At 40.3% G+C, this 15,686-nt stretch overlaps 1 protein-coding gene across 2 annotated transcripts in view; it reads left to right on the forward strand.

The window, feature by feature from the left end:
• The window catches only part of MDGA1 (MAM domain containing glycosylphosphatidylinositol anchor 1), a 329,389-nt gene that overhangs the window by 98,031 nt on the left and 215,672 nt on the right, over positions 1 to 15,686 (forward strand). For both annotated transcript variants that reach the window (XM_026695587.2, XM_087935247.1), the window contains exon 2: positions 10,871 to 11,010. In XM_026695587.2, the coding sequence (XP_026551372.1) occupies positions 10,871 to 11,010 (140 nt within the window). The remainder of the gene's footprint in view (positions 1 to 10,870; positions 11,011 to 15,686) is intronic.

Here is a 15,686-nt window from a genome sequence, read left to right on the forward strand (position 1 = left end):
CAACTGTTAAATTAATTAGCAACTAAGAGATGTAAAAATTCACTATACCAGGGACACTAGCAATATTGCATTTTTCATTCATATTATACTAATCTAGATACAGATGGATTCATTTGACCAAATCAAGCACACATCCCAAAATTGAAAAAAATAAGATCAAGTGGTACATTAATAATGTGCAAGTATGGATCACCTAAACTATACTTCACTTGGTGACATTTACTTGTGAGTATTCATAAAACAGGGCTTAGCATGTCATGAAACTGAGGGTAAAACTTAGATGTTATGGCAAAGGTGTTCATTCTCGTGTGTCCTTGTTCCTTTTTCTTGCAATCTTCCTTGCACAAGCTCTAAATCCTCTTTTTAGGTTTATATAAATGTTTCATCCTCCTAATACTGGCATGCTTAATAAACATTAATCTCTCGTCCACCTGGGAAGGGCAGGCCTCCCATCTGCTCAGCTCTGCCTACAGAGCTTTGTGTTGTACCTTGGGTGTATTTATTTGTTAATGACAGCTGAGGCTGTTATGAGCAAAACAGCAGGAGCCTGCAGATGTTGAAGGCAAGGCAAGAACGGTCTGAGATGAAATCTTGTGCATTTGTTGTGAAGGCATTCTAAGAATCTATTAATCCATAATTGTTTGGATAATGCTTGTGGAAATAGACAATGAATTACCAGTCAGTTGAAAAGATGGGAAGAGGGAGAGAGAAGGAGGCAAAAGAACCGCTATGCACTTTTATTATGTTACTACCCCTTAAAACAAGTTAACTAATTGTTAATGTGGCCATATCATCATTCTATATCTGAACAACAATTGAGGGTATTTTTAGATGTCTGTCTATGAAGAATCTACTAAGTTTTTTTTTTTAAAAGAACAGTGGGAAGGATAAAGATGTATGATGAGCAGTTGCTTTAAGATTTAGGGAAGGTGATTTGGATTGTGCAAAGGGAAGGGTTGTCGCCTTTGCCCCCAAAACGGAAAGCAATTCTGGTGATGACTCCTTGACACACACAGTATGCCTTTCTATTTATGCACGTGGGTGAAGTGAGTTGGCTGAAAGATAGACAGCTATATAAATGGTTTTAAACAAACAAAGACAAATAACATTCCCAGATATAGTTCTGAAAACACTGCAACAGCTGGGGAGGAGGGTAAAAGAGGTGGGGTCACAAGCAGTGTATTTCTTGTTAAAGGATGTGGCCCAGGAAGAGAAGTAGTGCTTGAAATGAACTAAGGACTGTGCAGATGGATTAGTGTGGATTCGGGAGAGGCTGTGGGAAGGAAGTGGGGAAGAGTACAGCTTAGGTGAAGAGAGGTAATATAGCCAAGATGGCAGAGATTCAGCAGGTTCTGACCAGTTCTGAGAACCAGTAGTAGAATTTTTGAGTAGTTCAGACAACCGGCAAATACCACCTCTGACTGGCCCTGCCCCCATCTATTCTCTGCTTCCCGAGTCCCAGCTGATGGGCTGGGTCTTCTTTTGTTGCCCTGCACAGGAGAACCCAGCTGGAAAGCAGGTTAGTGGGGTGGGGAGGGAATGGGATTTTGCAGTAAACTTCCCCTGGAGTGGGGAGGGAATGGAGATTTTACAGTATCTTTCCCCTGGCACGCCCATCAAGCCATGTCCACCAAGCCACATCACACCCATCAAGCCATGCCCACAGAACTGGTAGTAAAAAAAAAAAAAGAATCCCACTACTGCAAGATGGGAAACTATAGGAAATAAATATTTCAGGAACACTCTGATATAATGAATACATCTGCTTGGGAACTTACTATTTTCAAGATTATTTTCAAGGTTTGCACCAAGACAAATTCCTTGTGTGTCCAATCATTGGCCAATAAAGAATTCTGTTCTATTCTATTATGCATTTAGCTTAGACTAGCATTAAATAGGTTTTCTTTTTCTGAAATCCAATTCTGGTTTTAGCTTGGTTGGTTTGAGTCTTGGCAGAATTTGTCAATAGTGGGTCATTTTTCTAAGATGAAGATTTCTGGTATGAGATGGGCTACAACTAAGAAGAAAATAGTTGGAAGGCACCTTGGAAACATGTAGCAGAGTGGTATTTAGCAGGTTCTGACCAGTTCTGGAGAACCGGTAGTGGAAATTTTGAGTAGCTCGGAGAACCAGCAAATACCACCTCTGATTGGAGATTTTACAGTCTCCTTTCCCTGCCACATCCACCAAGCCATGCCCACAAAACTGGTAACTAAAAAAAATTGAATCCCACCACTGACATGTGGTAGAGGAAATAAAGCACCAAGAAGGTAGTGTGATGCCAAGTGCCAAGACAAGACTAGGAGGAGGATGAAGGATACACTATAAATAATGGCAGGAATAATCCAAGGCACCTGACCCAAGAATTCCAGAATCTCTATAGAATCTCTATATATCAGGTACAAACAGGAAGAATTAGAAGTTGCAACGTAGGAAGTCAAATTACTGAAGCTCGGTGGGATGAAATCTTGGATGAAAGCAAAAATGAAAGGATATAACTTAGTCAAAAGGCCAGACAAAAGAGGAGGAAGAGGAGAACGTGATATGATACAGGAATTTGACATCCCAACATTTCTTGAAGCAGCTGTTCTCTTTATCCTTATTAGTGGCTGCAGAGCATGAGGAGCCATATTGGCCTACTCTTTCCAGCAAATCTACTACAGGAGCTGAGGGACAAAAGCCTTTGGGGGAGGAAGGAAGCCACGGGTAGAAAAAAGCAAGGGTGTGGGACCAGCAGGTATCCCCTTTTGCCTGCTGCCCTCTGATTTTAAACTCTTCCTTACAGCATCCCTCTGTTTTTCTGCCTGGCAACATCCAGGTATGAAAACAAACCTGGCATAACTCAGGGTCTTCTTCCACTCTGCAGCCATTAATTGAGATGTGAGAGAATCATGGGGACAGAGAGCAAAGATGAGAATAAACCAGACCTATGGTGTCTTTCAGCAATTGTCATGGTCCTATAATTGCAGGTCCTTTCCTTACAACAGTTCATTTAGTGACCGTTCAATGTTACAGTGGGATCAAAAAAGTGACTTATGACGGTTTTCACACTTATGATTGCACACTTATGATTGCAACATCCCTGCGATCACCTGATGAAAATTCAGATACTTGGGAACGGACTCATATTTATGATGGTTGCAGTGTCCTGGGAGGGAAGTCACATGGTCACGTTCTGTGACCTTCTGACAAGCAAAGTCAATGGGGAAGTCCAGTGGTGGGATTCAGATTTTTTTACTATCAGTTCTGTGGGCGTGGCTTGGTGGGCATCATGTGGCTTGGTGAGCAGAGGAAGGTTACTGCAAAATACCCATTCCCTGCCCACCCCACTAACCTGCCTTCCAGCTCCGTTCTCCTGTGCAGGGCAACAAAAGAAGACCCAGCTGATCAGCTGGGATTTGGGAGGCAGAGAATAGATGTGGGCAGGGCCAGTCAGAGGTAGCATTTGCCAGTTTTCTGAACTACTCAAAATTTCCATTACCAGTTCTCCAGAACTGGTTGTCAGGTTTCCAAGTGATGAAATCCATTTAAAAAGAAAAGAGCAAAGTCCATCTTCCAAAACAATTTCTTTTATTTAGGAAAGGATCAAATTGACAAAGTCCATGGTAATTCTGGATCTGATACAACCTGGAATTACCCCACAATATTAGAAGTTAGAAACAACCTCCAAAAGTCACATTCTCCAATATAAGTAATTCAACGTTGCTTGATGTCATAAATCTGCACCTCAAGTGGCCTGAGTACGGTCAGCTCGTTTTCCCTTGGGAAGAAGAATCACCTAGCCTAAACAACTCTCTCTATCTCTACTCCTCCCTCCTTAGGAATGTGGCAAGCCCAAAACTCTTCCCCCCATAACTGCCAAAGAGAAAGTAAGAAAAAGAATATATACTAAGCCTAACTAAAATGGCTATACATATGTAAATTTTGGACTTGACACTGGTCAGAACCTGCTGAATACCGCCTCTGGGGAAACCAGATTCACTGAGCCACCATGTTACTAACTTAACAACTGCAGCCATTCACTTAACAATGCGGCAAGAAAAGTTGTAAAATGGGGCAAAACTCACATCAAATGTCTTACTTAACAACAGAAATGTTGGACTCAATTGTGGTCATATGTTGAGGACTACCTGTATATGATTTATGTTTAAATCTAGTGTGCTGGGGAACTGTGACTCACATCTTCAGTTTCCTTTACCCAATCTTCATCCCGAATTTTATTCACTATGTAAATATGGAGCTAGAGATAGATTGAAAAAGAGGGGTACGGCACTGTTATGACTTATATTTTCCAGTTAGCTCATCAGTGTACTCATACAAACTTCTTCTATGGAGAAACAGCTTGGAATCAGGAGAAAAGCGGACATGTACAGTAAAAACAGAATTATATGTGACTGTGTGTATTACACATGCTTCTCATAATCCCAGAGAAAATTCAGCAGCTTTGAGGAGTTTTGGAAAGGTATTAGGTTTGTATCCTTGCGTATCCCAAAGTGATGCTTTAAGTTTGAATCTGCACCCCAAAGTCCCTTTTTTTCCTCTGAATTTGAAGTCTTAGACACAGTCTCTCTCACACGTACATTGTTAGGTATTGTAACTGTTCTGTGAATGCAAATGTGGGATATAAATTGAGTGAATGAATTACAGGTAGTCCTTGACTTATGACCACAATTTTGCCCCATTTTATGGCTTTTCTTGCCACTGTTGTTAAGTGAATCTGGCTTCCCCATTGATTTTGCTTGTCAGAGGGACGAAGAAGGTGATCACATGACTCTGGGACACTGCATCTGTCATAAATATGAGTCCGTTGTATCAGTATATTCATGAACTGGAATAGGGCTTGGTAACAAGGTCAGCCAATGAATAGGCATAGCAACTAATGAGGACTGTTTTGGAAACTGAAACTAGAAGTAGCCTAGGCTGGAAACTGAAACTAAAAGTAGCTTAGGCGTGGCTCTATATTAAGCTCTGCAACTCTGCAGCTATGTTGAGCTCTGAGTCTATCTATTGAAGATGAAACTAACTTGCTTGCTTGCTGAAGACTGGAGCTCTGCTCTGAACTTGCAACATGTTTCTGTTTGAGTTTGCTCCATGTTGGAAAAATCAACAACTGATTTGTAAAATCTACTTATGTTTATAAAGATGTTAAGTGAAACATCAGCCATCTCTGTTTATTTTTCTGGCTCTGAATTATCGCTGCAAAACTCTCAATAGGTCAGCGGTCACCAACCGGTGGGCCGTGAGAAAATTTTGGTGGGCCCCAGAGAAATCTCATCCCCAGAGCACCCCTCAAAGCAATTAATCCAGGCTGCGCAGAAATACAATGCTGCACTGCCCACATGGCCCATGGGAACCCTCCCCGCCAGTGGTAGAATTCAAATTTTTTTTACTACCAGGTCTGCGGGCATGGCTTATTTGGTGGGTATGACTTAGTGGTCATGTGACTGGGTGGGCGTGCTAGGTGGGCATGTGACTGGCTGGGCATGGCTTGGTGGTCATGTGACTGGGTGGGCATGGCCTACTCAATGTCACTCACATCAAGGGGTGCCTCACCTGGCCCCACCCCCCCAGCCATTCCTTGTTAGTCAGCTTCAACTTATCTATACTTCTGTAAAAATGTTATTCACCTTTTTTGACTTTATTATATGCATACTATAGATTTACTTTCATGGACCACTGAAAGGAGGAAATGGCTCACATCCTTTACTTTAGGCAACAGGCTTTTAGGGGTCTGCCACAAAGAAAGGGGGACAATGTATTTTCCAAAGAAGCAGAATGCAAACAAGCAATGGATGGGAACTGAACAGAGAGAAGCAACCTAAAGCTGAGGAGAAATTTCCTGACAGTGAGAACAATTAACCAGTGGAAATGCCTGTCTCCAGAAGTTCTGGATGCTCAATCACTGGAAGTTTTTAAGAAAAGACTGGACAGCCATTTCTCTGAAATGGTATAGGGTTCACCCCAAGGTCCCTTCTAAGTATTATTCTGACACTTTTCCCAGGATTTCGACTCAGAGTTTGGCATCCTCAGTTTTCTTATCTGAGCTGGGGGTTGGACTAGAAGACCTCCAAGGTCCCTTTCAACTCTTGTTAAACACATGTGTATTTTGTGTTCTGGACTATTGACATTGAATGCATGTAAACCCTGAAAAATATGTGGTAGCCCTGGGAAAAGGAAGGCAGAAAAATCACTCTAGGTGTAGGGACAGTGTAAAATATTAACACGTGATAAATAATGGAACAATTAAAAATAATAGCACAGAGTTTTATCTGTCTCTCTCTTCCTACTTTCTTCTTTCTTTCTCTACCTTCCTCCCTCTTTCTTTCCTTCTTTCTCTCTCATACACACACACACACACAGAGAGAGAGAGAGAGAGAGAGCATTTAACAGACAAGCAGTTTGGAAGCAGCTCCTTTAAATTTCTCCAAGGCTCGATTCACCCCTACCCCCTCTATCAGACCGCACTCCTTCTCACTCCTGACACTTTAACTCACATGAGAAAAGCGATACTTGCAGCGTCCATGCCTTTCTTCCTTTTCCCCAGGGAGAAAGAGGAAATGGGGAATGGAAAGCTAGGAGAGCGATCGCAAGTGAGTGACCGGGCAACTGGGTTGGGGGCATGGCCAGCCAGGGATTGCCACTGGTTTGGTGACCCATGCCAAATAACCGCTACCAGTTTGCGTGAATAGGTGCGAACCATTCAAATAGCACCTCTGCTCCCCGCCCACTCACTCCTTACCTGCAAACTTGCCTGCTAAATTGCTATTTTTCTGACCATCAGCTGTGAGATTTAGATTAGCTAGGAAGCAGGAAATGGTTGGATTTCTTGCTTTCTAGCTAGCTTTTAGATCTTCGGTTTTGCTTTTAAGTACAGCCGAACCTCCCTTAGGACTGAAGGTTCTATTATTCAGTCCAGACTCATGGCAAGCAAATTTGAGAGACTGAGCTAGCTGATGGCAGATAGATAGATCATTGAATGATTCTGTGAGCAACTCAATCTTTGCTTTGCCTGATTTTGGGTAAAAGTTGCTCTTTTTTAAATAAAAAATTCAATACTTACATACATGGTGTGTTGTGAGTTAATTTTGTGAGTTTGCTTGCAAGCAAATTTTATGTGACAGACTGAGCTAACCAAGGGCAGATAGATAGATTTCTGAATGATTCTGTGAGCAACTCAATCTGCCTGCCTGCTTTGCCTAATTTTGGGTAAAAGTTGCTCTTTTTTAATTAAAAAAATCAATATTTATCTAAATATTTATAATATTTACATAAATGCCATGCCCAGCCAGTCACATGACCACAAAGCCACACCCACAAATTAGGCCACATCCACAGAACCAGTTAGTGGTCCCAGGGATCTAAAATTATGAGTTTGGTGGTCCCTGAGGTCCAAAAGGTTGACGACCCCTGCAATAGTTTGCTAAGCACCCAAATTTTATTCATGTGACCATGGGAATGCTGCAACAGTTTTAAGTGTGAAAAATGCTCATAAGTCACTTTTTTCAGTGCCATTGTAACTTTGAATGGTCACTAAATGAACTGTTGTAAGTCGAGGACTGTCTGTAATGTTCAGAAAGGGGTAGTTTGTCATCCAGCTATTTCACCAGTGGCTTTAGGAGCTGAAGAGTATGGAAAGGCCCAACTTCAGGACAGTGCACCTCAAAATAAACGATACATAGGCCAACACATAGGCAAAATAAGGAGTAGGGAGTGCCTTCTGATCATTTAGGGCAATTCACACAGCTTCTGATCTAGTTTGTAAGAGATCTGTTCCACTAACCAGACTGCAATTATCTAAAATGATCCAAATATCTGAACTCATTATGTATTATTAATGGCAATGTGACCTTATTTAACGAGTTTAAGCTTCTTGATAATCTCCGAACAGTTTAGATATGTGGAGCTGTGTTTGCTTTATTTCCTTGTTTAGAATATGACTCTTCTAAGATGTTTGTTCTAGTCCTGAATTCATTCGTTATTAAAATGCTAGATTAAGAAAGCAAACAACGGCAGTGGCTATTTAGAATGAGATGTAGAAAGGAAATAGATTTGCCCTACCAATTTCATTGCTAGCCCAACATTTTGGACTTCACCTGTCACAATTCCTCCATGAAGTATGGGAACTTAAGTCCAATACACCAATTTGGAAAAGTAAATATTGATGGATCTGATAGCTCCAATTTTTTTTCAGTTTCGTATGTTAACAATATTAGATTATTTTCATCTTCTTTCTAGGTGAAAATTTAAAAACTTGGCACAAAAATGGAATACACATTTTTATTTGTCTGTTCTTTTACTCTCTCTAAATTCTACCTAACTAAATGCATCATATATGCATTTTAAAGGATTAAAGGATGTTCCATTTCAGTTTACCTGTTGGTTCAGAAACCACAAATTAAGGTATGTGGGCAAAAGAAGTACTCTTTCCATTATTACCATAATTGATATCTGGTTTAAACCAGCAGTGCAGATCCATACCAAAACAATTGTGAATGTAGGTGCTCGTGTTACTTCATCCCTCAAAGAAGAAGAAAAAAGACCACATGTTGCCGGCTCTTGCCTTAAATAGGTTCATAATATTTAAAGGTTGATTTCTGCTTTGAAAAAAAGTAGTTCTCTACAGCTGTTGAACTTTCTGCCCTGGTCCATCTGAATGATTCTGTCTCTCCTTTTCATCATAGATACATGGATGGATGCATGGGTGGGATTCAAATTTCTTAACAACTGGTTCTGTGGGTATGGCCTAATTTGTGGGTGTGGCTTGGTGGTCATGTGACTGGGGTGGGAGTGGATTGCTGATTGGGCATGGCTATGTGGTCATGTGACTGGGGTGGGCATGGTTACGTGGTCATGTGACTGGGTAGGCATGGTTATGTGGTCATGTGACTGGGGTGGGCGTGGCCATGTGGCTGGCAAACCAAATTTAAATGGTCCTCACTGAATGACCAGGTGCTCGCTTAGTGGTCAATTGCTTAGCAAGTGCTTTTTGCCAGTTTCCAAGGCCTGGGGAGGCCCTGGCAAGGTCCAGGCAGGTAGCCATGTGGCTGGCAACCCAAATTTAAGTGGTACTCAATTAATGACCAGGTGCTCGCTTAGTAGCCATTTGCTTAGCATGATATAAGGATTAATGCAAATTGGAAAGGAAAGACTGCAGAGATTGTGCACAAGTGATTTGTACCAGCCAACACACTATGTAACTGAAGATGGTTTATGTTTTATGTTTTTGTTTATGTTTAAAAAAAATAAAACATTTTTATTTAAAAAAATTAATTTATGTGTGCATGCAACTTCTTGTTACATTGATGTTGCTTTATATTGATTTAAGCAGAAACAGATAATGTATAACATTAATGTAACAAGATGTTGCCTGTCTCCCTTTTGGTAAGTTGCTTTTTTATTTATGTATTTATTTATTTTTTTACTATCTGTTTTTGTTTTATTAATCATAAAAACAAAACAGATACTAAAAAAATAAATAAGCACTTGGAAGGGATTTTTGTGCATGCGCAGTAAAAAAACCCTGTTTTTTTAAAAAAAAACAGATTGTTTTTTTTACTTTGGAGTGGCAGAAAGGAGCGGGGACCAGAACAGCAAAGGGAGGGGTGGGGGGCAGAATGAGGAAGGGATTTTCGCGCATGCGCAGTAATAAAAACCAGTTTTTGGCCCATAGGAGCAGCAGAGAGGGACGGGGTCAAGCAGGTGTCGGTTTTACCAGTTCTTAGAACTACCGGTGATGTTAACAAGCGGTTCTATAGAACCGGTGCGAACCGGTAGGAACCCACCCCTGGATGGATGGATGGATGGATGGATGGATAGATAGATAGATAGATAGATAGATAGATAGATAGATAGATAGATAGATAGATAGATACTGTCCATCTCTCAATATTTAATTTGTTTTTGTTTGGTGGACCTCTGTTTAAAAAAGGAATTGAGTGTCCTGACTATAATTGTTTTTTTCATGAGGATTTGGTTCTGTTTTTGTACCATTGGAAATGTGAAATAAAAATTATTTTAGGTAAATATATATGAATAAAATATGTATTCTCTTTTCTTATCTTCTTTTTTATTTGGTATCTATGGAGATTCTTAGTCATCCAGATCATTGTTGTCCCAAAGGTGCTTTTTTAAAAAGCAACTGAACTTTCTTTGTTTTTCCTTGAAAATGTTTCGCTTCTCAACCAAGGAGCTTTTTCATTACTTCAGTTCTTCCTCTTCAGAACTGAAGACAAGCTTGTCGGTCGAGAAGCTAAATGTCTTCAAGGAAAAATAAGGGAAGTCCAGTTGCCTTTTGAAAAAAGCACCTTTCGCATTCCTTTTTGTTTCCATGCTTGTTCTTCTTTTTGCTCTACGGCTGGGGAATTGATAATAGTTGCATAAGAATCTCTCTTCTCTTCAACCTGAGAGAATTTTCTAGTCAAAATCAGTCTCCTGAAAACAATAATCTGAGCCAAATTATACAAGTTCAGAACTACAATGTAACCTCTGTATTTGTAGATCTTGGGAGATTAATGGCGTGGAATGCAGAAGAAAATGATATTTTTAATGCTATGTGTTTTTTAATGAATAAAAATGTAACCATGAGATCATTTGATTTGCACTACTTCAAACATATGCAGTAGTTCTAGCCAATGTTCTTTTTTTGGAGAATGGCATAGCCTTTATGATACAAGATCTAAAGACCTTAGTGGTAGTTGAAGTTGCCATCCTGTACTGGTTTCCTAAGAACAAGCTTCATTGGGCACAGTGGGATTTACTTTGGAGTAGCTTTGAGATGGCACTGTTTATATCTGCAGTCAGGTGCTGCAAGAACAATGGAACACGGACTCCTCAGATATTTGTTTCTCAAGTTTTCTCTTTTTCTCCATAGCTCCTGCCCAGGCCCAGATCATCCATGCTGGGCAGGCATGTGTTGTAAAGGAAGATAACATCAGTGAACGAGTATATACTATTCGGGAAGGTGACATCCTTGTTCTGCAGTGTTTGGTTACAGGGCACCCACGGCCACAGGTAAGCTTTCTCTTTTTATTATCAGGATATTGTTAGATTGTTTGGCCAGATATTCTCAGATATTTGCTGCTGTATCAATATAGGGATTCTTCTTCATCATTTTTTAAAATTTTATTCTGCTTGATTTTGAGCAACTGTGGCAAGCTATCAATAAGCAAACAAAGATATTACAGTAAAACATTTAAAATAAAGGAGAAAAAAGATAGCAAAAACAATAAAGGGAGGGCTTTCATTCTTCCTCACTGAAGGCCGGGGTGTTTCACAATTTCCCATTCCCCAAGCTGGCATAACCAATGGCAAGGAATTGTAGAGGAAACCAATTCATACAAGCCACAATATGCAGATTCCTGGCCAATTCAATCTCATAGAGGTTGTTTTTTTTTTTTTTTTTTTGAACAACAGCAAAGTGGTGGCCATCTGAATCTCAGGAGGAAATCTCGTTCTAGAGTGCAGATGCTACTACAGAGAAGATGCTCTTCTCAGGACCCAATTGATGACTTTGTATATTCGAAGAAACCCATAGGACACCAGCCCTGCAAAATTGAATTGGCCAGGTAGAATATCCATTGCATATGTGGCATTCAGAAATGTCTAATGAAATAAAACACATTGTCAAATTCACTATCATGTGATATATTCCTTCTGCTTTGTTTCATCAACAAAACAGAAGGAATCAGTATATTGTAGCTAATATGAGTTGGTTGTCTCGTCATACAACTTCTACTAAGAAGAAACATTTAGAAGTTGTGGCATTGTGTATACACTTTGAGTACTTTGCAGGGCCTTCTTCAGTCATGTTAATTTGAAGCTTTTCAGTGCTCTAATTTTCCAAAATAACTACTACACAGTAGGGGTGGGATGCTACCAGTTCTGCCCGGCTCTATAGAACCGGTAGCTCTGAAGAGTAGCAGACACAGGACTGGTTCTATGTTTGCTGCTCTTTGGCGCACCCACCCGCCTGTCTGGGCTCTTACCTGTCCTTTATTTCTTGATTTTTCAACCTCAGCTGCTTTGTGCGGCACGGCTGAGCTTGAAAAAGCAGTAAAAAAGAGGCTTTTCAAATGCTGCGCACCTGTGTGCAGCACTTATCAGCTGTCTGGGCAGCAAGCTTAAAGTTTATTTGTACAGGCAAAACATAATCACTGAACCGGTAGTAACACTGGTTGAATCCCACCCCTGCTACACAGGTATTATCATAGACTGGAAACTGAAAGATTTCTCATCTTTCCAGTAATCTCACATTATAAGAGTGACTGTAACCTCCTTTGAAAAAAAAAAAAAATTTGAAACATGCAAGAGCATGTCCTAAACATATATTTTTAAATCATTAAAGCAGCTGTGTGCTTTGCCCCCCCAGGTTTGCTTCAGAAGCTGCCCCTGGGTGTCTTTGCATGCAAAGGGTGTACGTCAAGCCAAGTTGTTTCACTGGGAGAAAAATGTGGAGAATTATTGGAGAAAATGTGAAGCAATTATGCCTGTACATGCATGTGGTGACTTTTAGGAGCACCTTCCAAAGCAATAATACAAGCCTGGAGAAAATTGCACCTGCTTTAACAATTCCCTCAAAAGTGCTGTAGATATCCAAAGTATCTCTTTCAAAATATTTTTACAGCAGGAAGTTGGACTATTATTAAGTAAAATCAGACCACCTTTTTCAAATGAGAAGAAAAAAACCTGACTGGTATAGAAAACAGAATTACAAAACACACAGTCAACTGAGCTAGCTTCCTGCACAAAAATACAATATATATATATAAACTCTGTAATTTCAGTTTTGAATGGTTTCTCTATGGCGTACATTCTTCTAACATTGTTATGTCTTGATCTAGCTTTTTATAGCACCTTCACAGTGGCTCTTCCTGCTTAGAAGACAAGGTTACATAGCTAGAGGCCATCAAGGCAAAGAGCTTGGAAATATATTTCTATTATTATTTAAAAGTAAAGAGAAGTAGAAGATTCAGCTGTTTTTGTTCATACTATACATGATGCAGGAGGAAGGCTTAGCATACAGATAAAGAAGTTCTATTCACTCATATCATGGCTGTTATATCCATGGCATCTGAATTTACAGCATGAATATAAATCCATATTTCTTGATTTCGAGGGCTCCCTCCTTTTATTTTGATTTTCTCTCGAACTAGTTTTCTTGCCTTTGCTTATCATTAGTCAAGAAGGGGCAGAGTTTTGAAATTTGCTTTAAAGTTTGTAAAAAAAAAAAATGACTAACAAATTGGAGTGATGAGTAACATTCAGAGGGACCAGTGGGAATGGGCAGCAATACTTACCGTCTCTCATCTCGTCTTCCTCTAGTATCGTTACTCTGCTCCTTCTCCCCTGCTTCTCCAAACCAAAGATATATCTTTTGACCTTTGCTTAATCCCCTCCCAACTCTTCTCTCAGTTAGTCATTAAAGTTCCAAACTAAGGTCAAACTAAATAAATGAAGCCGAAATAAAAAAAAAACAAAGGAAAGATTAAAGAACCAACAGAAGCAGTCATGCAAACAGAATGCCTTTTAAGAGGCTTCAGGCTTTTAATGAGAGTACAAAGGCTAAACAAATCCCTCATGGGCTGCCATTAACTCTACAGGTTGAGCAAGGTGAGGTCTGCTGAACCTGATCATCCCAAGCCTGAAATCCAAGCCACCTTGCATATAGACTATCAATCAGAATAGAGCTGGAAGGGACCTCGGAGGTCTTCTAGTCCAATCCCCTGCTCAAGCAGGAGATCTAATATAATTTCAGACAAGTGGGTGTCCGTCCAGTCTCATCTTAAAAACCTCCAGTGGTGAAGCACCTACAACTTCTGAAGGCAAGCTGTTCCACAATTGTCCTCTCTGTTAAGAAGTTTCTCCTTAATTCCAGGTTGTTTCTCTCCTTGATTAGTTTTCATCCATTGTTTCTTGTCCTGCCCTCTGGTGCTTTGGAAAATAAATGGATCCCTTCCTGTTTGTGGCAGCCTCTCAAATACTGAGGTACTGCTATCATGTCATGTCAGGCCTGTGGGCAAGGAGAAGATTACCAAAAGCATATGAAAGCATTAATATTGTTGCTTTCCAACTTTGCAGTTTTACAGGTTGCCAAATATTTTAATTCCCAATTGTCCCTCCTGGGTTTTGTCTGGATTTGGCAAATTTGCTCTGTTTAAGCTTTGGATTAGCATCTGCAAAATGGGAATAACTATGCCTTTCATCACACAGAGGAATCTGTGAAAAGTACTTTCAGTCTGAAGTGAAAATTGTCCCCAAGCCCACATCTACTTTCTCACTATCTCATTTTTTTATATCCACTCACTCTGAACCCTCCAAAATATAGTACATGAATTCCATTTTTAAAAAAATGTTAATTGTATTACCTCCTCCCGCTGTTTCTGGTCCATTTCACACATCAAGCAGGGGAAGGTAGTCAGAGGAAATCAAAGTATGTCCGGATCATATTGTGGAAAGGATAGGTTTGTTGCTGACAGTAGCCACGTCTGGGACAAAGCTAATCTAGAGACATGGTTATGATTGTATTGAACCGTATGGGTGGAATATAGGATGCTGCTTTCAGTATTCATAAGGCTTGGTCTATCCTCTGTTTTCATCTATAATGACTAAGACTTCACACTGGAACCTTTCCTTTTCATGCTTAGAAACATCAGTGGAAGAACTTGATGCTTTCTGCATGCCGGATGTATGTGCCTGAGCCCTTAGCAACCTCACTAGCATCAGCTCACATCCTACCTTAGGTCAATATCCCTGATAAATAATTATAACACAATTGTTAAGGAAGCCAATTTCAATTTAAAGGATCCTTTTGCTGTTAGCTTTTTTCTGTTCTCTTTAAAGAAGGTGTAGTTGCTATTTTAGGAATTAGTTCTGCTAGCTGAGGAGTGAAATCCTTACCTTACTTTTAAAAAAAAAAGGTCAAGGTAACGATAGAGGATCTGGATGAGAGGATGGAAGGGCACCGAAACACTACTTAACTTCCTAATGAAATTGTGGGATTTGAAACTTCACTGATTCTGGCAACCAATTAGAGAAGTATGGATAGTCTATATTTGGCTCCACTTGCCAGGGGAAGTTGTAAGGCAAGAAGCCAGCCTATGGAGCGTCTGGCTAAAATTGCCCTTAAGTAGGAATGCCCATGTTTGCCATATAAGAAACTTGATTTTTCTACTGAGTAGAATTTTGCCTACAGAAGATTCGAGGTTTAATTTCTAATAGAGTCCACTTAGGATACAAAGAATTTCCTGCCAGGAAATCTGGAGAACTGCACCCTGTCAATGTAAATATTATTGTCATGCCCTTGGTATAGTTGGACTCTGAGGGAGAGGAGGAACAGCAGACAGGGAGTGGTGGTGTGGCTCCGGAGATTGTGGAGGAGGCTGGGGAAGGGCAGAGGCCGGCTGGCCAGTCAGAGGAAGAACCAGGCCCATCTCCTCTTCATCCTAAGACATGCAGGGAAGAATGGAGAAGGCAACAACTTGGCTTATGAGAGAGGAAGCAGCTCCTCATTGGTTGCAGCTGGAAAGAATAGTATATAAGAGAGATGGTTAAAACCAGCATTGCCCGAAGCAAAGCGTGTTTTATTTTGGGCTGCAGTTATCTTGGTTGGCATCCTTCCAACAGACTGTGCCTTGCTATCTCCTTGAATTTGGTAATTACTGGTCTGTTGTGGAAATGTCTTCATTGTA

The sequence above is a fragment of the Pseudonaja textilis genome, chromosome 1 (assembly GCF_049901715.1).
Source record: "Pseudonaja textilis isolate UNSWEBS1 chromosome 1, rPseTex1.2, whole genome shotgun sequence".
NCBI classification, from domain to species: Eukaryota; Metazoa; Chordata; class Lepidosauria; order Squamata; family Elapidae; genus Pseudonaja; species Pseudonaja textilis.